Source organism: Daphnia carinata, chromosome 3 (genome assembly GCF_022539665.2).
Source record: "Daphnia carinata strain CSIRO-1 chromosome 3, CSIRO_AGI_Dcar_HiC_V3, whole genome shotgun sequence".
In the NCBI taxonomy this organism is placed as follows: Eukaryota; Metazoa; Arthropoda; class Branchiopoda; order Diplostraca; family Daphniidae; genus Daphnia; species Daphnia carinata.
The window spans coordinates 2,012,449-2,035,859 of record NC_081333.1 but is presented as its reverse complement, the minus strand read 5'-3'; the positions used below and the strand labels follow the sequence as shown (position 1 = coordinate 2,035,859).

At 40.0% G+C, this 23,411-nt stretch overlaps 4 protein-coding genes and 7 non-coding genes across 14 annotated transcripts; 9 read left to right on the top strand and 2 right to left on the bottom strand.

Moving 5' to 3' along the window:
* Window positions 1-4,358: 4,358 nt before the first annotated feature.
* Window positions 4,359-5,554, top strand: LOC130693760 (uncharacterized). 2 transcript variants are annotated; one of them, XR_009001753.2, is made up of 5 exons: window positions 4,359-4,497; window positions 4,603-4,689; window positions 4,996-5,053; window positions 5,142-5,192; window positions 5,273-5,554. XR_009001753.2 is itself a non-coding variant. In XM_059494473.1 (4 exons), the coding sequence occupies exons 1-4, from the start codon at window positions 4,842-4,844 to the stop codon at window positions 5,464-5,466; spliced, it is 324 nt and encodes a 107-aa protein (XP_059350456.1). In that variant the 5' UTR covers window positions 4,726-4,841; the 3' UTR covers window positions 5,467-5,554. The 2 variants fall into 2 exon arrangements, 1 of the variants encoding a protein (XP_059350456.1); XM_059494473.1 differs by lacking the exons at window positions 4,359-4,497; window positions 4,603-4,689 and adding an exon at window positions 4,726-4,862.
* Window positions 5,555-5,929: 375 nt separating this feature from the next.
* LOC130693715 (E3 ubiquitin-protein ligase RNF12-B-like) lies at window positions 5,930-8,278 on the top strand. The gene is made up of 5 exons (XM_057516907.1): window positions 5,930-6,035; window positions 6,123-6,174; window positions 6,282-6,341; window positions 6,438-7,646; window positions 7,795-8,278. The coding sequence occupies exons 1-5, from the start codon at window positions 6,015-6,017 to the stop codon at window positions 7,971-7,973; spliced, it is 1,521 nt and encodes a 506-aa protein (XP_057372890.1). The 5' UTR covers window positions 5,930-6,014; the 3' UTR covers window positions 7,974-8,278.
* Window positions 8,279-8,290: 12 nt separating this feature from the next.
* Trnai-uau (transfer RNA isoleucine (anticodon UAU)) lies at window positions 8,291-8,410 on the top strand. Its single transcript has 2 exons — window positions 8,291-8,328; window positions 8,375-8,410. It is a non-coding gene; the product is annotated as a tRNA-Ile (tRNA).
* A 518-nt stretch (window positions 8,411-8,928) lies between these two features.
* Window positions 8,929-9,001, top strand: Trnam-cau (transfer RNA methionine (anticodon CAU)). The gene has a single exon. It is a non-coding gene; the product is annotated as a tRNA-Met (tRNA).
* A 1,955-nt stretch (window positions 9,002-10,956) lies between these two features.
* On the top strand, window positions 10,957-11,069 carry Trnai-uau (transfer RNA isoleucine (anticodon UAU)). The gene is made up of 2 exons: window positions 10,957-10,994; window positions 11,034-11,069. It is a non-coding gene; the product is annotated as a tRNA-Ile (tRNA).
* An 887-nt stretch (window positions 11,070-11,956) lies between these two features.
* On the top strand, window positions 11,957-12,932 carry LOC130693758 (uncharacterized). Of its 2 annotated transcripts, none has more exons than XM_057516958.1 (4): window positions 11,957-12,094; window positions 12,174-12,243; window positions 12,308-12,358; window positions 12,445-12,932. In XM_057516958.1, the coding sequence occupies exons 1-4, from the start codon at window positions 12,074-12,076 to the stop codon at window positions 12,690-12,692; spliced, it is 390 nt and encodes a 129-aa protein (XP_057372941.1). In that variant the 5' UTR covers window positions 11,957-12,073; the 3' UTR covers window positions 12,693-12,932. The 2 variants fall into 2 exon arrangements, with proteins under 2 accessions (XP_057372941.1, XP_057372942.1); XM_057516959.2 differs by having other exon boundaries at window positions 11,973-12,094; window positions 12,189-12,243.
* A 1,461-nt stretch (window positions 12,933-14,393) lies between these two features.
* Trnai-uau (transfer RNA isoleucine (anticodon UAU)) lies at window positions 14,394-14,506 on the top strand. Its single transcript has 2 exons — window positions 14,394-14,431; window positions 14,471-14,506. It is a non-coding gene; the product is annotated as a tRNA-Ile (tRNA).
* Window positions 14,507-14,658: 152 nt separating this feature from the next.
* Window positions 14,659-14,780, bottom strand: Trnai-uau (transfer RNA isoleucine (anticodon UAU)). Its single transcript has 2 exons — window positions 14,743-14,780; window positions 14,659-14,695 (listed from the first exon to the last, which is right to left on the bottom strand). It is a non-coding gene; the product is annotated as a tRNA-Ile (tRNA).
* Window positions 14,781-18,075: 3,295 nt separating this feature from the next.
* LOC130693759 (uncharacterized) lies at window positions 18,076-19,059 on the top strand. Of its 2 annotated transcripts, none has more exons than XM_057516960.1 (4): window positions 18,076-18,223; window positions 18,321-18,375; window positions 18,440-18,490; window positions 18,575-19,059. In XM_057516960.1, the coding sequence occupies exons 1-4, from the start codon at window positions 18,203-18,205 to the stop codon at window positions 18,820-18,822; spliced, it is 375 nt and encodes a 124-aa protein (XP_057372943.1). In that variant the 5' UTR covers window positions 18,076-18,202; the 3' UTR covers window positions 18,823-19,059. The 2 variants fall into 2 exon arrangements, with proteins under 2 accessions (XP_057372943.1, XP_059350370.1); XM_059494387.1 differs by having other exon boundaries at window positions 18,306-18,375.
* A 1,452-nt stretch (window positions 19,060-20,511) lies between these two features.
* Window positions 20,512-20,630, top strand: Trnai-uau (transfer RNA isoleucine (anticodon UAU)). The gene is made up of 2 exons: window positions 20,512-20,549; window positions 20,595-20,630. It is a non-coding gene; the product is annotated as a tRNA-Ile (tRNA).
* Window positions 20,631-20,782: 152 nt separating this feature from the next.
* Trnai-uau (transfer RNA isoleucine (anticodon UAU)) lies at window positions 20,783-20,903 on the bottom strand. The gene is made up of 2 exons: window positions 20,866-20,903; window positions 20,783-20,818 (listed from the first exon to the last, which is right to left on the bottom strand). It is a non-coding gene; the product is annotated as a tRNA-Ile (tRNA).
* Between the last annotated feature and the right edge of the window lie 2,508 nt (window positions 20,904-23,411).

The following is a 23,411-nucleotide window of genomic DNA, read 5'->3' as shown; positions in this document are numbered from 1 at the left end:
TGATTTGTTTTTCCTCCCCTCTTTCAATTGCTGCGCCAGATTCACTCCGCTCCATCAGTTTGAGGCTAACGAAGGGACCCATCCCCCCCGCGAGGAACATGCAATTATTACCGTTGGTGCTCCACAGCCGCAACAGCGCCACGAAAAATTCATGATGGGTTAGATTCTTTCATTCGAATGTCGGCCATATCTGACCAGATGCTAATGAAAAAAACTGTAGAGTCTATGCAGAGCCAGCCGAAAATGAAGAGCACGCGAGTTATTACTTGAGGTTTCATTTGCTCGTTAAATTCTTTTTCTTATCAATTAAGAATTTTTCCTTTTTTCTATTCTTTCCTGAACGAAACACGGTACTACCAATTTCGGTGAGCCTTCGTAGGAAAATAAAAACGCACAGTCACCAAAATCTAAAAAATTTGTTTATTTTATTCAGCGATAGTGAAGTCATACAGTCAAAGGAAATCCGTGTTTAGAATATTGATGTTTCATTCTCAAATCTGCCGCAACTCTGAACGGAAAGAAACAAAACACGTAGCATTACTTACGAATTGGAATGCATCCGATGGATGCTGTGACGAATCCTACCAGCTGGACGTCTCGTTTCTTTGCACCCAAAGACGTTCCAAAAACCCAACAGGTAGAACAGTTGACGTTGGCGTAGTCGTGAACGAAGAAAAAAAAAACGTACGGCCAAGATTTTCTAGTTGAGGAAAGTCTAACAATCCCATAGAATGAATAACAAACGATTCAGTTTATTTTATTTTTTACATATAACTGTACTGTCTGTTAGAATGCCGTGCTGCTGGGCCGTGGTGGCCATACCACTACATTACATCGACAGTCCTATAGGAGAATGTGATGTTAAAAACTGGGTCGTCACGCAGTTTTAAATCTCCGTTTAGAATAATGAAGACTGATTCTAACGGCCAGTCACGGTTAAACGTTTACACGGGGCGTTTGACTTAGCTGGGCCGACTTTAGCGCTGATGATTTTTCATTTATTTAAATTAGAAAAAAAAAGAATAAATAAAAATTGCACACACAACAAAAAATGGCTTCCTGTTAATCCAGAGCGTGACGTAGCGCTAACTCTTCCAGCTATCTTTTAAATTAGAAAACCATTTCGGCTTCTATTGTCGATACGCGGCCCTGTTCGGCGTCTGTGTGACTCGTGATTTTATACCTTTTGTCTTCATCATACTTCAAAGACTTCACAGCCAATTAGAACGGAATCGACTGCCTTGAAAGTATCAAAGTATGAACGAAGATAACCCCATGCTGTTTGTACATACCGATGAGCTTAAAAGAATTAAAACACACACACACAGTTTGTTTGTATATAAAAGAATAATACATGGCCCTAAGCGATATGTGTACTGACATTACCCAAGAAATTGTGTATAAGAAATTCAAAATCTTTTGGCCGATGCCACTCTCTCCCCGTTTTGAAAGCTACCACTGGTATGAAAAGGAAGTTACTTAGTAATGAGAACGTCTATTAAACAAATCAACATGAAGCCCTCCAGCTAATGGCGATATTCCGTTGAAAAAAAAAAGATATAGGGTTTTTTCATTAGTGAAGCTCGTGACTTCGAAGCGTATCAATAGACAAAATACGATCGGATTTTTACCTGTCGGTTCTCACGTCGTTTATAACCTGAACTTTGTCGAGAGAAATGTCTGGAATGTCTTCCGCATCTCTCGAAGACCGTACACAATTTTAGAAGGAAATGACCACATCGCAGCGTTCCAAAGAAAAAAAAAACAAGGCGTGTCTTATTTGTTGTAACAGGTTGACAGCGCCGCAGAAAAAAAACGTTTTTTTTTTTTCTTTTCCATTCTCTTGGAATCTGGTCGGGGAATCTCTCACAATAGCATCGGGTAAAAAGAGATAAAAAGATTGAATGAGAAGCGTCTGCTGTGGTATAAACACCCGCAAAGGTCTCGTAAGTTGCTTCAAGGGAGATGGATCTAACGGGACCCTGTCCAACTCACGCAGCAGGCCATGGATCACTCGTCCCCCCCATTGGACCACCCCCAAAGGTATGCCCGATCTCTAACTCTCCCCTCCATTTTTTTCTTTCCGGATTTCAAAAGGATATCGCCTATAACTTTGACACAGAGCTGGAAGCGGAGCATCAAGGTCTTTCCAACGCATACGATAGAGATCACGAATCTTTAAACAAAAACAAAAAAATGAATCTAATGAGTGTGCGCAGCAAATGGAAGGATAAAAAACAAATGAAATTTAAATACAGCGCTCACAGAATTAGACGCTACAGTTGATTGGATATTATCAGAAAGATCGATCGGCGTCTGTCGTTCTCTGGCTCCAGGGGACATTGGAATATTTTCAAGACACTCTGATTCTTCATTGCCCCCATTTTTTTGTGTGCATATAAAATGAGGACCTATTAAACAGCAACTGCAATAGAAGAGAATTCCTTACACGAATGTACCTGATTGTAGCCGGAAGATGCAAAAAGAAGGCAATGGCTTTCAGTTCACATGCTGGCCAGGTAATAATTGTGTTATCGTATCAATGTTAGTTTTTATTGCTTGAAATTTTCTGCGTCATTTTTTTTATATGCAACTGCCATTTTTTATTTTAGCGTTGTCGTTTTGGCCTCATGTTATAGCTGCTCTTCACGGCATTCTCGTTAAGAGTGCACCTGCAGGTCAGTTTTAGTTGTAAACAAACGCAACGAAAAACCTGCTCCTCTCAGTTCTGGTTTACTGCAATCTGATCCGGTCTCCTAGAATTTGAGCTACTCAACTATAAAGATTGTGTGTTTAAGGCCTCGTTAGTATTCATGTACGCAAACATTATTTATAAGCTCAACGACGGAGCAGCTCATTTTCTTCAAAAAATTCAAGGAAGAATTAAATGTCGTCCGGAGCAAAAGGTCCAAACTTTTGCATTCCACGCGATATTTTTATTGAACGATCCATCTTGCCGCTTTTCACATTTTTCAATGGCATCCGTTTTCGCCAACATTTTTTTTTTCATGTCCTTTAGCGTACGATTGCAATCTCGTAAAAACAAGGTTTTTTTCTTTCTTTCTTCGTCTCGGTGATGTTCGAAATTCTTCTGTTCGAGAGAGAGAGACGCGTCGCACTTATCGTTCAACATGGCCACCAACGCCAAGAATAAAATAATTTAATAGCAAATTCAAGGTTCCTTTTGTCTGTTTCTACATCGTTTTTTTCTTTTTAACGAACGAGAAGCTTTGGCACAACACCATTCCGGTGAGGTCACACCAAGAGCAAACCATTTTCACCGGCCAGCATTTTCATTTCGAAATTTTAACTGTAGGATAAACAAACAAGGAAAGAAAGAAGAGCAACACGTCCGCTTTAAATTGTCTTCCTCCCGGTTGGATGAAGGAAACCTTTAACCCAACACACACGGGGCATTAGGGGTGGGAAGAACGCGGCCGACGGATGTTTAAGGTGCGCGCGCGCAACGCCGGCCACATGATCAAATATGGTCTTGCTCTTAGGTGACGTCTGCTTTTGATGGAGCTGAGGTCAACGGCACCGCTGGTGTCAGCGGGAGGAAAAAGAAGAGACATTGCGATGTCACACACGCACGCACTCAGTCACCGACTCGACCGCCTGTGGGGCCATTTCCAGTGACACAGATTTGTTTTTTTCGGGAGGGGGTTAGTTTTAGTTTTTGTTTCTAAATTCTGGTTCGTTTCACCTTCCGTTTGAAGAGGGTCAATCCTCCTCGAAATGCTCTAGAATTATTTATGATTTAGACTTTGTGTTGAAGGCGTAACGGTTCAAAGAGAGCGGTGTAATTAAGAACTTAAAAGTTAAATGATTTGATTGTAGTTAATGGTGTACAAGCGTAGCACATCGCGATTATCTTTCCTAATTGAAAATGCTGTAATTGTTATGTGAATCTCATATTTTGCGATGCGTTAGCTAACACAAATTCTTGGCACAAGAATCTTTCGTTATAATCGTTTAAGGGTGTTGTTCTGACATCACTCAACCATCAGCAGGTCCCTTTATGAATCCGTTACGCGGAAATAAAACAAAACAGGTTTAATGGGTTTTTACTTCTAGACGCGTTCGTCTTTTATTTGAAGAGGAATTTCTTCTAGTTGATCAAACATTTGAATGCCGTTCACGTTTCTGGTTGTTGGCTCGTTTTCTTCACGCTGAACGCAACAGCTCCTCTCTCTCTCTCCATCTTCTGGTGGGTTCCACCATTCTTTGGTTCTCAGTCCCGAAACTTCGTTCACTAACAATTTGGCCTCCCGCCGCTAGATGGTTACCAGTTGCGTAACAGGCTCAAGCAGAATCACGAAAACATACAAGGGCTTCAGACGAAGTGTTGACTGGTGTTGTGCTATTTCTGTCTGCACTCTGTTACGTTTGGTTGTGGTGTTTACACTTCAACACAACGTATTCAATACGTGAAGTGATCTGTTATGTTATTGATTGTCCAATTTCGTGTCGTGACGTGTTTACGTTTAAGAACTGGTATGTATTTGAGGGAGACTGTGCCCGAACGTATGGCAAGGAAGCCAATCACATTTGTCTTTCTTACAACACCTGAATAAGAAATGATTGTTCACGAAATTGCAGGAAAGACCTGAACAAGATCATGAACCATACTCCGGAAGCCAAACTCAGATTGCAGCCGGATACGGAAAAGCCACAAGGACTGCGCTGGTAAATGCCCGTTTTAACAGAACATTATATTCATTCGTTATTCCAAATCTCGTTCGAAAAGAATTACAGTTGATTTCCAGATCTCCATTTCTAGACTGTGCTTGTTGTATATTCAAAACAGCCAGGAGATTTATTAGCTTCCTAAGACCAATATGAACTGCTCCATATTCTTGGTAATATACATCCTGACACTCCCATTCTAATGCTCACTTGCTAAAATTGGTTCATTTAAAATTTTCAAAGTAAATTTAGGCTAATTGATTCGAACTTGAATTTGATATCGTTTTCATTTTCTGCTGTATTCAGGTGCTGCTATCGATGGCCGTTGTTACATTAGCTAACACGCAGCGTTTGAATACAAAAGGTATACATTTAAATGCTCATTAGTGTCATAGATTGGATGGCTGCAAGTTTCTATCTTTATTCGTTTATTTCATTGTTTTGTTTTCTAGGCACGGACATGCGTGAAATTATCGATGCATATTCAAGAGAGGAACGTCACCGTAAGAATAATTTTGCTTTAGCGCAATTCAAATGCATATTTGAAATGCAGATTCATTTATTGTAGTTCTTATTGTTCCAGTTCTGTACTCAAAGACTGCCACGGTACCGGTGCCCAAATACCGTCTGATGGCAAGCACAAGATGCTTTTGGAGCGGGACATCGCCATTTTGTAACGGATCCTGTGGCAAAGGTTTCATTATGATTGCTAGGAATAAATCAGGAGACGGACTTAGATGCTGGTTTGGCATTAAAAAGCTTTGCTGCCCGTTGTAGAGGCTGAATCCTGGCATAGATGAAGCGGAGTCGTTTCATGTACACGGATTTGGTGTCAAGTTTTAATACATACAATTTCACCCTTAAACTTTTCGTGATTTTACCTGCGAAGATTCAGACCTCGTAGGGCGCCACGGTAGGCGATGAATTTTGAACGAATTTGAATAGAAATTTCGCCGTCATAGCGCAACTGTTATAATTTCTTTATTGTTCAATCTGACTGATTTCCCCGCATTAAACTTGTGCGGCATTTAACGTCGATCAGCGTCTACACGAGATATCACACTACAATCAGATTATAGTGACATGGTTGAATTGTTGGTGCACCGGCCAGGAAATCCGTTCCTCTTTCAGCGGATGCGAATTAGACCACACCAATAGATATATTTTAGTCTACTGATTATGCAAGACCGGTATCGTTTTTTTTTTAAATTTAAATATTCAATTGATGTTAGGAGTGTATCGACATATCAGTGCGTGACGTTCGGCAACGTTTGAGACATTCGCTATACGTCGTGTCCCCGTGCTAGACCACGTCTTCTCTCACGATGCATTTCTCAATCTTTTTGGTAAGTTCAATCGTAGGTTTAAGCGAAGTGCCTTTATTCTAATGTGAGGATGAAACATTGATCAGGAATTGCCTCTATTTCGTACAGGTGATAAACGTTGCCATCGTTCTGTTAGTCGAATGTACTCCAATAGATTATGGTAATGTATAGAGATCAATATTGACAATGAGAAACATTCATACGTTTTATAACATGAAAATCCGTCCATTACGTAATGAATCGTATCATTTTGCAATGTTATTTCAGAACTAGAAGAGCGTGAATGGCTTAAAAATGCATTTGCGCATTTGAACGATGTACGCTATGGTATGTGTGTAAAATAATCATTCATTTTCAAATTCTTCTTCTCCTGTTTATTTGATTTCCCTGAATGTAGGGCATCTAACTATCATCTACTTTCAGATAACTACGCAACGATGAGAAATCAACAAGAATTACGCTCACAGATGAAGGAAATGGAACAATATAGTGAAGTGAAGAGGAAACCTCACCCCCATCGCCACCGTATTCCACCTGTCGTGATGACAGTAGAGCAACAGAAACCAGATCAAGTATCTCAAGAGGAGCAGAAATTAGAACAAATCTTGGAACAAACGAATCCTGAACAGTTTTCCGTAGATGGGAAATATTCGGAATATACTACGGATGGGGATTGGTATAATAGACCTACTCCCTCTGCTTCTGTCCAGGTGGAAACAAAACCAAACGAAATTCCTGTAATAGAGAATAAAGCGGATAAAATTCCAGCAATGCTAGCACAGGATCAAGCAACGGAGCGTAATCGCCCGCCGGTTTTCGTAGCGGGTGAGAAACCGGAACAGGTTCCAGTAGATGTACCACAACCGGTGCAAATTCCCGTGGCAGAAACAAAACCTGGACAGGTTCCAGTAGGTGAACAGCAATCGATACAAGTTCCAGCGGTAGAGACGAATCCCGAACAGGTTTCAGTAGATGTACCACAACCAGTGCAAGTACCAGTGGTAGAGACGAAACCGGAACAGGTTCCAGTAGATAAATCGCAACTTGTACAAGTTCCAACAGTGGAGACGAAACCGGAACAGGTTTCAATAGAGAAAAAGAATCCTGGAGACGTCTCGGTGGTGCCCGAACAGGTACCAGTAACTCTACCGCAACCGGTGCAAGTTCCCGTGGTAGAAACAGAACCTGGACAGGTTCCAGTATATGTACCACAACCGGTGCAAGTTCCCGTGGTAGAAACGAAACCCGAACAAGTTCCAGTAGATAAACCGGTACAAGTTCCAGCGGTGGAGACGAAACCGGGCCAGGTTTCAATAGAGCAAACGAATCCCGGGGACGTCCCGGTGGTGATTGGACAGGTACCAGTAACTCTACCGCAATTGGTGCAAATTCCAGTAGTGGAGGCGATACCCGAACAAGTTCCTCAAGTAGAACAACAGAAACCGGAACAGGATCTCGATCAGCAGCTAAAACTTGAAACCCCTTCGGTACTGATTGACCAAAATAAACCCGAACAAGTTTCCATCGGTACAAACACGTCCCAGGTAGAAGACCCTATTGAACAACAGGTGCCCCCGGAAGTTTGGACAACATCGGTGCATGCGCACAAACCAAATCACGTTCGCCCCATAGGTAAGAAAGCCAAACGATTTTTGCTGTCTAATAGAATGATTTCCGTCGAAAATTCCACGAGTGAGTTAGATTGAATGTTGGAGTTTCTGTGTTAATGAGCTATTACGTGCGTGCAAGAGAAAATGTCTTAATCGATCTGTAAATGTAGGCTTTGAGGAATCGGGATGCTTTTGGAGTGGGACATCGCCCTTCTGCCGTGGTAACTGCGGAACTTTCTACAGAGCCAAAATCATAAACAAAACGGGGGATGGAAAGGCGTGCCTCACGGGAAACAAAAAGCTGTGCTGCCCAATACCATCCAATCATTTGAAGAGTGTGATTGGTTAATACAAGAACCTGTAATCGAACGCGGTCTGTAACGACGTCAAGGAACCCGAACTGCTCATTTTCTGCCCTTACACTTCGCGCTTAAAAATCCAATGCTTTCAGGTTCATTTCTCCCTCAAAACACGTCTAACAATGACGAACAGCATATTCATTTTTAAGTGGAAATCATAAATGTGAAACCACTTGTGTTAGGAGATTCGTTTCCTGCCAACTGATGATGCAAAGTTGTAAAATCTGGAAACATTGATCTTTGCCTTCCTATTGCAGAAAAACGCTTTCTACATCAATACATATTTCAAAAATGATTTAAAGTGATGTCTCCAGTAGCGCAGTTGGTTAGCGCATGGTACTTATACGTCAGTAATCTGAATGCGCGAAGGAATCTAAAGATTCCCGAAGACATGCCGAGGTCGCGAGTTCGATCCTCGCCTGGAAAAATGGATTTTAATTCTTGTTCCATTAGGATGACGTCGTTGAACAGCTATCTCCTGAAGTTGGATGTTGGAAAAAATAGTAGTGGAAACAGATACAAAGCACTTACCGTTCATTCAATTACGTTTAGTAAATGAAGTTTCAATTTCTTTTCTCTGTTTTAATAAACCTTTCGAGATCGGGCAGATTAAAAATGACATATTCTCCAGGCGGGCATCGAACTCGTGACCTCGGCATTACTTCGTGAATCGCTCAATCCCGAAACGCAATGAAATTACTGTCGTATAAGTACCATACGCTAACCAGCTGCGCCACTGGAGACACACTCATACGCGTTTTTCCTTATAATAGTTTTTTGTATGCCTCCGCTAACTTATTAATATAACCAGAATAAAAACGGACATATTCACGCTTGGGGTCTTACGATAGTTTGTGGAATAAAGGCAATGATAAAGGTAAACCTGACATTAATCCAAATGAAAAGTTCTGAATTTGCTAATTGGAAGGCAGATAAGATCTTGCAGCCTCTGTGGCATAATGGATAATGCATTGGCCTCATAAGCCGGGGATTGCGGGTTCGAGTCCCGCCAGAGGTTTAATCACGTCCATGAAGTCATTAAGTTTAGCCATATTAATAGTTTGCAAGCATCATTATTATCTACCGCGTCCTTGTCTTCTTCCTGTGACCTGAGCGAAGCATTTCCATAACATAATCTGTGTAGAGTAAACGAAAGTTTGGCTCGTAGGTTTTCCCATAAAGCCTTTCGGTTGCTCTGCGTAAAAACGGAAACCGATTTCGTATCGTACAGCCGGATTGCTTCTAAAACCCAAGGCGATAAAGGCAAAGTATTTTTTGGTGGTAAATGTTGGTAAATGTATTAACAGGAAGGTTTGCATTTCTCCGATTATTCTCGTTTACAAGTGATTTCCAGCATATATCGTGCGGCCAGAATCTTTAAAAAGATCATGGAATGTTCGATTTTCTTTTTCACAAGAAAGTTGGGATTCAAAATACAAACCCGATATTATAAGCCCGACTTTTTCTATTTTATTTATATTTTGATAAAAAATTCTGATATGACTATTAAAATACATGATTTACATTCGAAATAGAATGAGGATCTTTAAAAAGATCACGGAATGTCCTTTTTTTTTCGCGAGAAAATTGGTCTTCAAAATTTAAGCCCGACATTGTAAGCCCGACAATATAAGCCCGACTTTTTCTATTTTTTTTTTATTTAAAAAAAAACCTCATATAACTATTAAAATACATGGTTTATATTCGAAATTGAATGAGGATCACGAAAAGTGACTTAATTTTTTCTTGAAACACACATTTTATGAGTTATTTTACGTTTGGATAATTGTGGAATCCGTTCAATGCGCACCGGTTGTCCGGGCAGACAGGCTTCAGCAGTCCAACTCTAGTAATACTATGGTGACAACCTCTATGAAAAATGTGACGAAATTCTAGCCAGTTTACATATTAAAATCTCAAAAAGCGGGCAGCGGGAAACCTATAGCAAGCACACAGTTGCACCCAACACAGCTGTATTCCCCTATGCAAAGTTTCACTCAATTTATCGTTTTTTTTTTATTTCCATAAATTTTTGTTTCATAATGAAGTCGAATCGTATTCTTCATAACATTTCGAATAACGTTCATTTATTAGATTTACCAATTGCTATTTCATTAAATATTTTAAATGAGATTGTTGGTGGAAAACTGCATCACGGCGTTATCAACCGTGTTTGGGACTCAATTCACGGTATATAAGGGTTGTAGTGCGACTCCTCATAGTAGCGGCACTTCCAACGAACGGGTGTTGCACTCATCCCAGCATTGGGCTTGCTAGACAGCAATTATCACTCTACGTGTAGTTGGTATGGCTCGTACAGGTAGCGGCCGATACCAGTATCATCCAACCAAAACTGGTTAGAGAGGTAAGAGCTGTCATACAAGACTTAGGGAGTCCGTGGTAGCGAACTGGTAGCTTGTTGGTTAAACTTCCACCTCCAACAAGGTGGGGTAGGCAGTTATGATCCACTTTGAAACCCGGATACTCGGTCTTGAGGATATATCATGAATATCATGAATGAATATCATGAGGATATCTTAGCATGGAGGAAGTCCGCTTTTTGCTTGGAAGGTACACCTTGTACAAGTTACACCAGTAGCTTCTGTTTTATTTTAATAACTATTACACATAGCTTTTCCGGTATACCACGTTAGCCGAATGTCCATGCTAGAACTCCTTTAAAAAAAAAAACTAACTACGCAATGGTGGGGAATCAGAAAGAATTACTCTCACAGATAAAAGAAATGGAACAGTGCGATGAAGAGTCGCTACCAAACCCTGTACCTGTACTTCACCACCATCACTATCCTGTCGTGATGGCAATGAAGGAACAGAAACCAAAACACCGGAGTTCGATCCTCGCCTAGAGAATTGGGTTTTTATTCTTGTCCGATTACGATAACGTCGCTTCCTACGATTGCCTGATTGAACTGTGTAACTTTGATAAGATTAGGAAACAAAACATTGAAAACATCTCCAGTGGCGCAGTTGGTTAGCGCATGGTACTTATAAGTCAGTATTCATAGCAGTATGCGTAGACGATCGTAGTAATGCCGAGGTCGCGAGTTCGAGCCTCGCCTGGAGAAACGCATTTTGATCTGCTGGATTGATGTTGGCAAAACCAATGTACAAATGGATATAAAGCCTCGACTGTTCATTCAGTTGTGTTTAGGAAGCCAAGTTGTCTGTTTCGGTTCTAATCATACCTGTCGAGATCGGGCAGGTTGAAAGCAAAATATTCTCCAGGCGAGGATTGAACTCGCGACCTCGGCATAACTTCGTGAATCGTTTAGTTCACGAATCGCAATGCGATTACTGTCGTATGAGTACCATGCGCTAAGCATCTGCGCCAATGGAGACACAATCCTACGCGTTTTCCCTTAAATATCCTTTTCTGTATGCCTCCGCTAATGTATTAATTTAACCAGAAGAAAAACGGACATATTCACGCTTGGGTTCTTACTATAGTTTGTGGAATAAAGGCTGAAGATATATAAGGTAAACTTGGTAGTGATCCATACGCGAAATTTGGAATTTGCAAATTGGAAGGGTTGAATAACGCAGTTTCTGTGGCCTAATGAATAAGGCACCAGCCTCCTAATCCGTGGATTGCGGGTTCGAAACCCGCCAGAGGCTTAATCACGTTCTGTCTGTCGATTAAATCGACTCCCATTAATACCAAGCAATATTGTCTACCGCTTCCTTCATCTTAATCAGAGCTATGCATTTCCGTTCCGTTACACGTATAGCGTTAACAAGTCTCTTGTACAGTTGCCTTAAAGGTTTCCATTTACTCTTTGCGTAAGAACGGAAACCAGTTCCCTATCATATAGACGGATTGCTTCTCAAAGCCATGGCGATAAAGTGAAAGTATTTTTGGTGGTGAACGTTTATCAACAGGAAGGTGCGTACTGCCAGGCTTTGTTTTCAACCTCATACGAAATGCTAACGCAAAACCACATCATTCGTGTTCCGTAATCGTGAGGCATTACAATATGCTGTGCAAGGATTTACTGAATTTATTCTAGATTATTTGCCTGTCAAAGAAACTTCATCTCTAGAGCTCTAGTGTGAACGACTACATCCAACTATGAAGTCCTCAATTATTTTGGTAAGTAAGTCTAATATTACGTCAACTATGCCGATTACGACCACCATTACTTTAAATTAAAGCGCACTTGTTTTACCAGTCGTTTTCGTTGCAGCTGTTGTCAGTGGCTGTCGTTGTGTTTACCGACGCACAGAATTTGGATAGTATCGGTAAACATCTATGATTTATTCGTATTCGATTATACGATTTAAATAAGCTCATTTTTCTGTCCAGAGGTGGAAACGCGTGATAATCCTAACGCTTACTTACGGGAGAAACGCCAACGTAAGTTTGAATTGGTTTATATCTAAATGATTGTCAACAAACTCTTTATTCAATTTACCTTGCAATATCTTTTTTTTTTTAAACAGTGTTTCACACAGGGCCGCAAGTTGTAGTTCCACAAGTAATAGCCCCGTCAGTTGCCGCACAAATCGATATCCTATCACCATCTTCCGGATGCTTCTGGAGTGGGACGTCGCCATTCTGTTTCCCAGCTTGTGGCAACAAGTTCCAAGAAATGTTGACTGACATCAGGGGAAACGGGAAAAGGTGCTGGACCGGCTTCAAGAAACTCTGCTGTCCCATACCTCCCGGTATGATTAAGTTCAAGGGATAGATTGCTTTTTCGTGCGAAACAAACGAAAACACCCAGTGTCAACGTTTTGCCTTCATCCTTGCTTATGACACTATACTGTCTAATTTACGTCTCCCTGATTATTGATTCCGATTACTTCTTTCTTCAATAACTGCCCACTATCTTGCTCAGTTCTATGCATTTCTTCATTAGTCCCAGGGAAAAGAATCGGTCTAACAAATTTTTCAAAGCATTTTCTTTGGAATACAATAATTACTCGCATTTCGCCGACTATTTTAATTTTCAAGTGACTTCTAGCTTTTATTGTGTTGACCTGAATCATTAAAAAAGATCATCACGAATTTCACGAGAAAATTGGGCTTCAAAATTTAAGCCCGACTTTATCTATTTTTTTCTATTTTAATAAAAAAAAAACCTGATATAACTATGAAAATACATAATTTATGTTCAAAATTGAACAAGGATCATGAAAAGTTAATTCATTTTCACGTGAAACTTATATTTTTAGAGTTATTGTACATTGGGCTAACTATGGCATCTATTCAATGCACACCGACTGTCCGGACAGGCTGGCTTTAGCAGTCCACCTCTAGCGATGCTGTGGTGACAAATGTGACCTCTATGAAAAATGTGGCAAAATTTCAACCAGTTTACATATTAAAATGACAAGAAACGGGCAGCAGAAAACCTATAGCAAGCACAATGTTGCACCCAGCATGACTGTATTTCCCTATGCAAAGTATCACTCAATTTATCGTTTTTTTTTTATTTCCATAAATTTTTGTTTCATAATGAAGTCGAATCGTATTCTTCATAACATTTTGAATAACGTTCATTTATTACATTTACCAATTTGTATTCCATTAAATATTTGAAACGAGATTATTGGTGGAAAACTGCATCACGGCGTTATCAACCGTGTTTCGGGACTCAATTCACGGTATATAAGGGTTGTAGTGCGACTCCTCTTAGTAGCGGCACTTCCAACGAACGGGTGTTGCACTCATCCCAGCATTGGGCTTGCTAGACAGCAATTACCACTCTGCGTGTTGTTGGTATGGCTCGTACAGGTAGCGGCCGATACCAGTATCATCCAACCAAAACTGGTTAGAGAGGTAAGAGCTGTCATACAAGACTTAGGGAGTCCGTGGTAGAGAACTGGTAGCTTGTTGGTTAAACTTCCACCTCCAACAAGGTGGGGTAGGCAGTTATGATCCACTTTGAAACCCGGATACTCGGTCTTGAGGATATATCATGAATATCATGAATGAATATCATGAGGATATCTTAGCATGGAGGAAGTCCGCTTTTCTTGGAAGGTACACCTTGTACAAGTTACACCAGTAGCTTCTGTTTTATTTTAATAACTATTACACATAGCTTTTCCGGTATACCACGTTAGCCGAATGTCCATGCTAGAACTCCTTTAAAAAAAAAAAACTAACTACGCAATGGTGGGGAATCAGGAAGAATTACTCTCACAGATAAAAGAAATGGAACAGTGCGATGAAGAGTCGCTACCAAACCCTGTACCTGTACTTCACCACCATCACTATCCTGTCGTGATGGCAATGAAGGAACAGAAACCAAAACACCGGAGTTCGATCCTCGCCTAGAGAATTGGGTTTTTATTCTTGTCCGATTACGATAACGTCGCTTCCTACGATTGCCTGATTGAACTGTGTAACTTTGATAAGATTAGGAAACAAAACATTGAAAACATCTCCAGTGGCGCAGTTGGTTAGCGCATGGTACTTATAAGTCAGTATTCATAGCAGTATGCGTAGACGATCGTAGTAATGCCGAGGTCGCGAGTTCGAGCCTCGCCTGGAGAAACGCATTTTGATCTGCTGGATTGATGGTTGCAAAACCTATGTACAAATGGAGATAAAGCCTCGACTGTTCATTCAGTTGTGTTTAGGAAGCGTAGTTGTCTGTTCCGGTTCTAATCATAACTGTCGAGATCGGGCAGATTGAAAGCAAAGTATTACTCCAGGCGAGGATCGAACTCGCGACCTCGGCATAACTCCGTGAATCGCTTAGGTCCCGAATCGCAATGAGTTTCCTGTCTTATAAGTACCATGCGCTAACCATCTGCGCTACTGGAGACACAATCCTACGCTTTTTTCCTTTTCTGTATGCCTCCGCTAATGTATTAATGTAACCAGAAGAAAAACGGACATATTCACGCGGGGGATCTTACTATAGTTTGTGTAATAAAGGCTGAAGATACAGTATATAAGGTAAACTTGGTAGTGATCCATACGCAAAATTTGGAATTTGCAAATTGAAAGGCAAGTTGAATAACGCAGCCTTATTTTTTAACCCAACTTTTACCGATAATGTTATCGGTATATTATTTAACTTAATATTCGGGATGCCCGCTCAATTCTGCATCGAAACCATGTATTTAAAGCGAAATCTAAAATTTTGCCAAAATTGAAAAAGTGAGAAGGCTATAGCCTTCCCACTTTCGTCAAAATCGGGAAAAATCGAAATCTCTCGGAATGCGATGAAAATCCTGCAATATAACCCAGTTTTAACGCTGATTCAGAAAAAACCATTTGTTTTTTTGTCACGTAAGCCGTTTTTGAAAAAATCGTAATTTAAAAATACGGGCTCATTTTTTTTACCGTTTTTTACGTTTTATTCAAAATTCCCAAAGAAAACAAACCTCATATACGTGATCGTTCAATGATCATCGAAAATGTACTTAAGGCGAAATCTTTTTATGAAAAATTAAGAAGGCTATAGCCTTCGATTTTGAATTAAACTAGATTTCATTAAAAATACATTAAAATTGATTGCTGATCACGAAAATGAGGTATGTTTTTTATTGTGCTTATTGATTCTGAATTAAACGTAAAAAACTAAAAGTCGGGCTTAAAATTTTGTCCTATTAAAAAATAATATCATTAAGTCTAGATAACTGTAGATGATTCCGATTCAAAATATTTAAATAAAATGAGGATCTTTAAAAAGATCATGGAATGTCCTTTTTTTTCACGAGAAAATTGGGCTTGAAAATTTAAGCCCGACATTGTGAGCCCGACAGTATATAAGTCCGACTTTTTCTATTTTTTTTTTATTTTAATAAAAAAACCTGATATATCTATTAAAATACATGATTTGTATTCAAAATTGAACAAGAATCATGAAAAGTGACTTCATTTTTACTTGAAACTTATATTTTTAGAGTTATTGTACATTGGGCTAACTATGGCATCTATTCAATGCACACCGACTGTCCGGACAGACTGGCTTTAGCAGTCCACCTCTAGCGATGCTGTGGTGACAAATGCGACCTCTATGAAAAATGTGGCAAAATTTCAACCAGTTTACGTAATAAAATGACAAGAAACGTGCAGCAGAAAACCTATAGCAAGCACACAGTTGCACCCAGCATGACTGTATTCCCCTATGCAAAGTTTCACTCAATTTATCGTTTTTTTTTATTTCCATAAATTTTTGTTTCATAATGAAGTCGAATCGTATTCTTCATAACATTTCGAATAACGTTCATTTATTACATTTACCAATCTCTATTCCATTAAATATTTGAAACGAGATTATTGGTGGAAAACTGCATCACGGCGTTATCAACCGTGTTTCGGGACTCAATTCACGGTATATAAGGGTTGTAGTGCGACTCCTCATAGTAGCGGCACTTCCAACGAACGGGTGTTGCACTCATCCCAGCATTGGGCTTGCTAGACAGCAATTATCACTCTGCGTGTTGTTGGTATGGCTCGTACAGGTAGCGGCCGATACCAGTACCATCCAACCAAAACTGGTTAGAGAGGTAAGAGCTGTCATACAAGACTTAGGGAGTCCGTGGTAGAGAAGTGGTAGCTTGTTGGTTAAACTTCCACCTCCAACAAGGTGGGGTAGGCAGTTATGATCCACTTTGAAACTCGGATACTCGGTCTTGAGGATATATCATGAATATCATGAATGAATATCATGAGGATATCTTAGCATGGAGGAAGTCCGCTTTTTGCTTGGAAGGTACACCTTGTACAAGTTACACCAGTAGCTTCTGTTTTATTTTAATAAATATTACAGATAACTTTCCCGTTAAAACATATTGACCGAATGTCTATGCTAGAACTCTTTAAAAAAAACAACAACTAACTACGCGATGGGGGGGAATCAGGAAGAATTACGATCATAGATAAAAGAAATGGAACAGTGTGATGAATGGTCGCTACCGTACCCTGTACCTGTGCCTCACCACCATCCCTATCCTGTCGTGATGGCAATGGAGGAACAGAAACCAAAACACCGGAGTTCGATCCTCGCCTAGAGAATTGGGTTTTTATTCTTGTCCCATTACGATGACGCCGCTTCCTGCGATTGCCTGATTAAACTGTGAAGGAAGGAAAACAAAAGTTAGGAAACAAAATTCTAAAATCATCAGCATTGGCAGAGTTGGTTAGCGCATGGTACTTATATGTCAATAAATTCATTGCGTTAACGAGAGTTCTATTCGTAAAAGAATGCCGAGGTCGCGAGTTCGAGCCTCGCCTGCAGAAATTTATTTTGTTCTGCTGATTGATGTTAGCAAAGCTGATGCACAAGTGAATCTTAAGCTTCGGCTGTTCATTCAGGTGTGTTTAGGAAGCGAAGTTGTCTGTTCCGGTTCTAATCATACCTGTCGAGATCGGGCAGATTGAAAGCAAAACATTCTCCAGGCGAAGATCGAACTCGCGACCTCGGCATAACTTCGTGAATCGTTTAGTTCACGAATCGCAATGAGATTACTGTCGTATAAGTACCATGCGCTAACCATCTGCGCCAATGGAGACACAATTACACGCGTTTTCCCTTACAACATTCCTTTTCTGTATGCCTCCGCTAATGAATTAATGTAATCAGAAGAAAAACGGACATATTCACGCTTGGGTTCTTACGATAGTTTGTGGAATGAAGGCTGAAGAAATATGAGGTAAACTTGGTAGTCGGAAATTTGGAATTTGCAAGTTGGAAGGCAGGTTGAATAACAAAGCCTATGTGGCCTAATGGATAAGGCACCAGCCTCCTAAGCCGGGGATTGCGAGTTCGAATCACGCCAAAGGTACGTTCACGTTCTTTCTATCGATTGAATCAACCTCCGTTAATACTAAGGAATATTATCTACCGCTTCCTTGGCTTGATATCGTGATTTGAGCTTTGTATTTCCATATCGTAACCCGTATAGCGTTAAGAAGTCTCTTGTACACTTCTATTAAATTTTTACAGCAGCTCTTTGCGTAAGAACGGAAACCAGTTCACTATCACATAGCCGGATTGCTTTTCAAAACCATGGATACTGTTTTTGGTGGTGAACATTTATCAGCAGGAAGGTGCGTACTACCATGCTTTGTTTTCAACCTCATACGACACGCTAAGGCAAAATCACATCATTCGCGTTCCGTAATCGTGAGGCATTAGAATATGCTGTGCAAGGATTTACTGAATTTATTCTAGATTGTTTGCGTGTCAAAGAAACTTCATCTTCAGAGCTCTGGTGTAAACGACTACATCCAACTATGAAGTCCTCAATTATTTTGGTAAGTAAGTCCCGTGATATTACGTCAACTATGCCGATCACGACAACCATTACTTTAAATTAAAGCGTACCTGTTTTACTAATCGTTTTCGTTGCAGCTGTTGTCAGTGGCTGTCGTTGTGTTTACCGACGCACAGAATTTGGATAGTATCGGTAAACATCTATGATTTATTCGTATTCGATTATACGATTTAAATAAGCTCATTTTTCTGTCCAGAGGTGGAAACGCGTGATAATCCTAGCGCTTACTTACGGGAAAAACGCCAACGTAAGTTTGAGTTGGCATACATTCTAAATGATTGCCAACAAACTGTTCAATTTAACCAACCTTGCAATATCTTTTTTTAAACAGTGTTTCACACAGGGCCGCAAGTTGTAGTTCCACAAGTAATAGCCCCGTCAGTTGCCGCACCAATCGATATCCTATCACCATCTTCCGGATGCTTCTGGAGTGGGACGTCGCCATTCTGTTTGCCAGCTTGTGGCAACAAGTTCCAAGAAATGCTGACTGACATCAGAGGAAACGGGAAAAGGTGCTGGACCGGCTTCAAGAAACTCTGCTGTCCCATACCCCCCGGTATGATTAAGATCAAGGGATAGATTGGTTCGTGCGAAACAAACGAAAACGCCCAATGTCAACGTTTTGCCTTCATCCTTGCTTATGACACTATACTGTCTAATTTACGTCTCCCTGATTATTGATTCCGATTACTTCTTTCTTCAATAACTGCCCACTATCTTGTTCAGTTCTGTGCATTTCTTCATTAGTCCCAGGGAAAAGAATCGGTCTAACAAATTTTTCAAAGCATTTTCTTTGGAATACAATAATTACTCGCATTTCGCCGACTATTTTCATTATCAAGTGACTTCTAGCTTTTATTGTGTTGACCTGAATCATTAAAAAAGATCATCACGAATTTCACGAGAAAATTGGGCTTCAAAATTTAAGCCCGACTTTTTCTATTTTTTTCTATTTTAATAAAAAAAAACCTGATATAACTATTAAAATACATGATATGTATTCAAAATTGAACGAGAATCACGAAAAGTGACTTCACTTTTACTTGAAACTTATATTTTTAGAGTTATTGTACATTGGGCTAACTGTGGCATCTATTCAATGCACACCGACTGTCCGGACAGACTGGCTTTAGCAGTCCACCTCTAGCGATGCTGTGGTGACAACCTCTATGAAAAATGTGGCAAAATTTCAACCAGTTTACGTATTAAAATGACAAGAAACGAGCAGCAGAAAACCTATAGCAAGCACACAGTTGCACCCAGCATGACTGTATTCCCCTTTGCAAAGTTTCACTCAATTTATCGTTTTTTTTTTAATTTCCATAAATTTTTGTTTCATAATGAAGTCGAATCGTATTCTTCATAACATTTCGAATAACGTTCATTTATTACATTTACCAATCTCTATTCCATTAAATATTTGAAACGAGATTATTGGTGGAAAACTGCATCACGGCGTTATCAACCGTGTTTCGGCACTCAATTCACGGTATATAAGGGTTGTAGTGCGACTCCTCATAGTAGCGGCACTTCCAACGAACGGGTGTTGCACTCATCCCAGCATTGGGCTTGCTAGACAGCAATTATCACTCTGCGTGTTGTTGGTATGGCTCGTACAGGTAGCGGCCGATACCAGTACCATCCAACCAAAACTGGTTAGAGAGGTAAGAGCTGTCATACAAGACTTAGGGAGTCCGTGGTAGAGAAGTGGTAGCTTGTTGGTTAAACTTCCACCTCCAACAAGGTGGAGTAGGCAGTTATGATCCACTTCGAAACTCGGATACTCGGTCTTGAGGATATATCATGAATATCATGAATGAATATCATGAGGATATCTTAGCATGGAGGAAGTCCGCTTTTTGCTTGGAAGGCACACCTTGTACAAGGTACACCAGTAGCTTCTGTTTTATTTTAATAACTATTACAGATAGCTTTCCCGGTATACCCCGTTAGCCGATATGCTAGAACTCCTTTAAAAAAAAAAAACTAACTACGCAATGGTGGGGAATCAGGAAGAATTACGCTCACAGATAAAAGAAATGGAACAGTGCGATGAAGAGTCGCTACCAAACCCTGTACCTGTACTTCACCACCATCACTATCCTGTCGTGATGGCAATGAAGGAACAGAAACCAAAACACCGGAGTTCGATCCTCGCCTAGAGAATTGGGTTTTTATTCTTGTCCGATTACGATAACGTCGCTTCCTACGATTGCCTGATTGAACTGTGTAACTTTGATAAGATTAGGAAACAAAACATTGAAAACATCTCCAGTAGCGCAGTTGGTTAGCGCATGGTACTTATATGTCAGTAACTTCATTGCGCAAAGGATCGTTGTTTCCGTAAAGTAATGCCGAGGTCGCGAGTTCGAGCCTCGCCTGGAGAAACGCATTTTGATCTGCTGGATTGATGTTGGCAAAACCTATGTACAAATGGAGATAAAGCCTCGACTGTTCATTCAGTTGTGTTTAGGAAGCGTAGTTGTCTGTTCCGGTTCTAATCATACCTGTCGAGATCGGGCAGATTGAAAGCAAAACATTCTCCAGGCGAGGTTCGAACTCGCGACCAAGGCATAACTTCGTGAATCGCTTAGGTCCCGAATCGCAATGAGATTACTGTCGTATAAGTACCATGCGCTAACCATATGCGCCACTGGAGACACAATCCTACGCTTTTTTCCTTTTCTGTATGCCTCCGCTAATGTATTAATGTAACCAGAAGAAAAACGGACATATTCACGCTTGGGTTCTTACTATAGTTTGTGGAATAAAGGCTGAAGATACAGTATATAAGGTAAACTTGGTAGTGATCCATACGCAAAATTTGGAATTTGCAAATTGAAAGGCAAGTTGAATAACGCAGCATTATTTTTTAACCCAACTTTTACCGCTTTTTTATGTTTTATTAAAAAACTATGAGTCCCACGAGAAAACAACCCTCATATTCGGGATGCCCGCTCAATTCTGCATCGAAACCATGTATTTAAAGCGAAATCTAAAATTTTGCCAAAATTGAAAAAGTGAGAAGGCTATAGCCTTCCCACTTTCGTCAAAATCGGGAAAAATCGAAATCTCTCGGAATGCGATGAAAATCCTACAACATAACCCAGTTTTAACGCTGATTCAGAAAAAACCATTTGTTTTTTTGTCACGTAAGCCGTTTTTGAAAAAATCGTAATTTAAAGATAAAGTCGGGCATATTTTTTTAGTCGGGCTCATTTTTTTAAACCCAACATCACCGTTTTTTACGTTTTATTCAAAAACTAAGCGAAATCTATACGTGATACCCGTTTTTGCATCGAAACCAATTGAAAAAAATTTTGTGAGAAGGCTATATACCTTCTCACTTTTCCAATTTTCTTCAAATCCTAGATTTCATTAAAAATACATTATTCCGATTCGAAATTGATTGCTGATCACGAAAATGAGGTATGTTTTTATATTGTGCTTATTGATTCTGAATTAAACGTAAAAAACTAAAAGTCGGGCTTAAAATTTTGTCCTATTAAAAAATAATATCATTAAGTCTAGATAACTGTAGATGATTCCGATTCAAAATATTTAAATAAAACGAAGATCTTTAAAAAGATCATGGAATGTCCTTTTTTTTCACGAGAAAATTGGGCTTGAAAATTTAAGCCCGACATTGTGAGCCCGACAGTATATAAGTCCGACTTTCTATTTTTTTTTATTTTAATAAAAAAAAACCTGATATAACTATTAAAATACATGATTTGTATTCAAAATTGAACGAGAATCACGAAAAGTGACTTCATTTTTACTTGAAACTTATATTTTTAGAGTTATTGTACATTGGGCTAACTGTGGCATCTGTTCAATGCACACCGACTGTCCGGACAGACTGGCTTTAGCAGTCCACCTCTAGCGATGCTGTGGTGACAAATACGACCTCTATGAAAAATGTGGCAAAATTTCAACCAGTTTACGTATTAAAATGACAAGAAACGAGCAGCAGAAAACCTATAGCAAGCACACAGTTGCACCCAGCATGACTGTATTCCCCTATGCAAAGTTTCACTCAATTTATCGTTTTTTTTTTTTATTTCCATAAATTTTTGTTTCATAATGAAGTCGAATCGTATTCTTCATAACATTTCGAATAACGTTCATTTATTACATTTACCAATCTCTATTCCATTAAATATTTGAAACGAGATTATTGGTGGAAAACTGCATCACGGCGTTATCAACCGTGTTTCGGCACTCAATTCACGGTATATAAGGGTTGTAGTGCGACTCCTCATAGTAGCGGCACTTCCAACGAACGGGTGTTGCACTCATCCCAGCATTGGGCTTGCTAGACTGCAATTATCACTCTGCGTGTTGTTGGTATGGCTCGTACAGGTAGCGGCCGATACCAGTACCATCCAACCAAAACTGGTTAGAGAGGTAAGAGCTGTCATACAAGACTTAGGGTGACCGTGGTAGAGAAGTGGTAGCTTGTTGGTTAAACTTCCACCTCCAACAAGGTGGGGTAGGCAGTTATGATCCACTTCGAAACTCGGATACTCGGTCTTGAGGATATATCATGAATATCATGAATGAATATCGTGAGGATATCTTAGCATGGAGGAAGTCCGCTTTTTGTGACGAGGTACAAAGTAAAGTACCTTCCATTCTATTCTAATAATTACTAAAGACAGCGTTAAAACACATTAGCCTGAAAACGAAAAACAACTATATGATTTCCTCCATTTCATTCTTTAATACACCGAAGTGCCCGTTGGATTGACCGTGTACACGCATCAATGGTGCTCTTAAGTGTTACATCGCAGGTTTTTCCGTCGAGACGATGCAAAATGCTCCACTGATTATTGAGCAGCAAACGCTTGAACGCTTGATCTCCCCAATTGCGTAAACTGCGAACCCATAACGGAAGACCTCCGTTTGCCAATAAAAATAGCTAAAATAACACAAAGAGCAACGAAGACGTTCAAACAGCAACAGCATAGCGAAAGACAGCTATATTATTCTAGATAGATTGCAGGGCTATAGTCGGCAAAGGGAGTAAATCAGGCAAGACGATCAGCGGAATGTTTACGAAGCCATTACGAAGAGCAGAGCATCACTATGTCGTCTCCTTATTAACGCCGTTGGCCCTAGGAATTAGAGCGCACGTACAATAGAGTTATGCGTCTTTTTATGTT

What these genes read in the sequence shown, in the direction of transcription:
- LOC130693759 (XM_059494387.1), top strand. Translation starts at nt 18,203, where the DNA reads ATGAAGTCCTCAATTATTTTG. An exon ending in ACAGAATTTGGATAGTATCG is followed by an intron (nt 18,376 to 18,439) that starts GTAAACATCTAT and finishes TTTTCTGTCCAG; the next exon opens with AGGTGGAAACGCGTGATAAT. An exon ending in CTTACGGGAAAAACGCCAAC is followed by an intron (nt 18,491 to 18,574) that starts GTAAGTTTGAGT and finishes TTTTTTAAACAG; the next exon opens with TGTTTCACACAGGGCCGCAA.
- LOC130693760 (XM_059494473.1), top strand. Translation starts at nt 4,842, where the DNA reads ATGAACTGCTCCATATTCTTG. An exon ending in TGAACTGCTCCATATTCTTG is followed by an intron (nt 4,863 to 4,995) that starts GTAATATACATC and finishes TGCTGTATTCAG; the next exon opens with GTGCTGCTATCGATGGCCGT. An exon ending in GCAGCGTTTGAATACAAAAG is followed by an intron (nt 5,054 to 5,141) that starts GTATACATTTAA and finishes TTTGTTTTCTAG; the next exon opens with GCACGGACATGCGTGAAATT.
- LOC130693758 (XM_057516958.1), top strand. Translation starts at nt 12,074, where the DNA reads ATGAAGTCCTCAATTATTTTG. An exon ending in TGAAGTCCTCAATTATTTTG is followed by an intron (nt 12,095 to 12,173) that starts GTAAGTAAGTCT and finishes TTGTTTTACCAG; the next exon opens with TCGTTTTCGTTGCAGCTGTT. An exon ending in ACAGAATTTGGATAGTATCG is followed by an intron (nt 12,244 to 12,307) that starts GTAAACATCTAT and finishes TTTTCTGTCCAG; the next exon opens with AGGTGGAAACGCGTGATAAT.
- LOC130693715 (XM_057516907.1), top strand. Translation starts at nt 6,015, where the DNA reads ATGCATTTCTCAATCTTTTTG. An exon ending in TTTGAACGATGTACGCTATG is followed by an intron (nt 6,342 to 6,437) that starts GTATGTGTGTAA and finishes ATCTACTTTCAG; the next exon opens with ATAACTACGCAACGATGAGA. An exon ending in AAATCACGTTCGCCCCATAG is followed by an intron (nt 7,647 to 7,794) that starts GTAAGAAAGCCA and finishes CTGTAAATGTAG; the next exon opens with GCTTTGAGGAATCGGGATGC.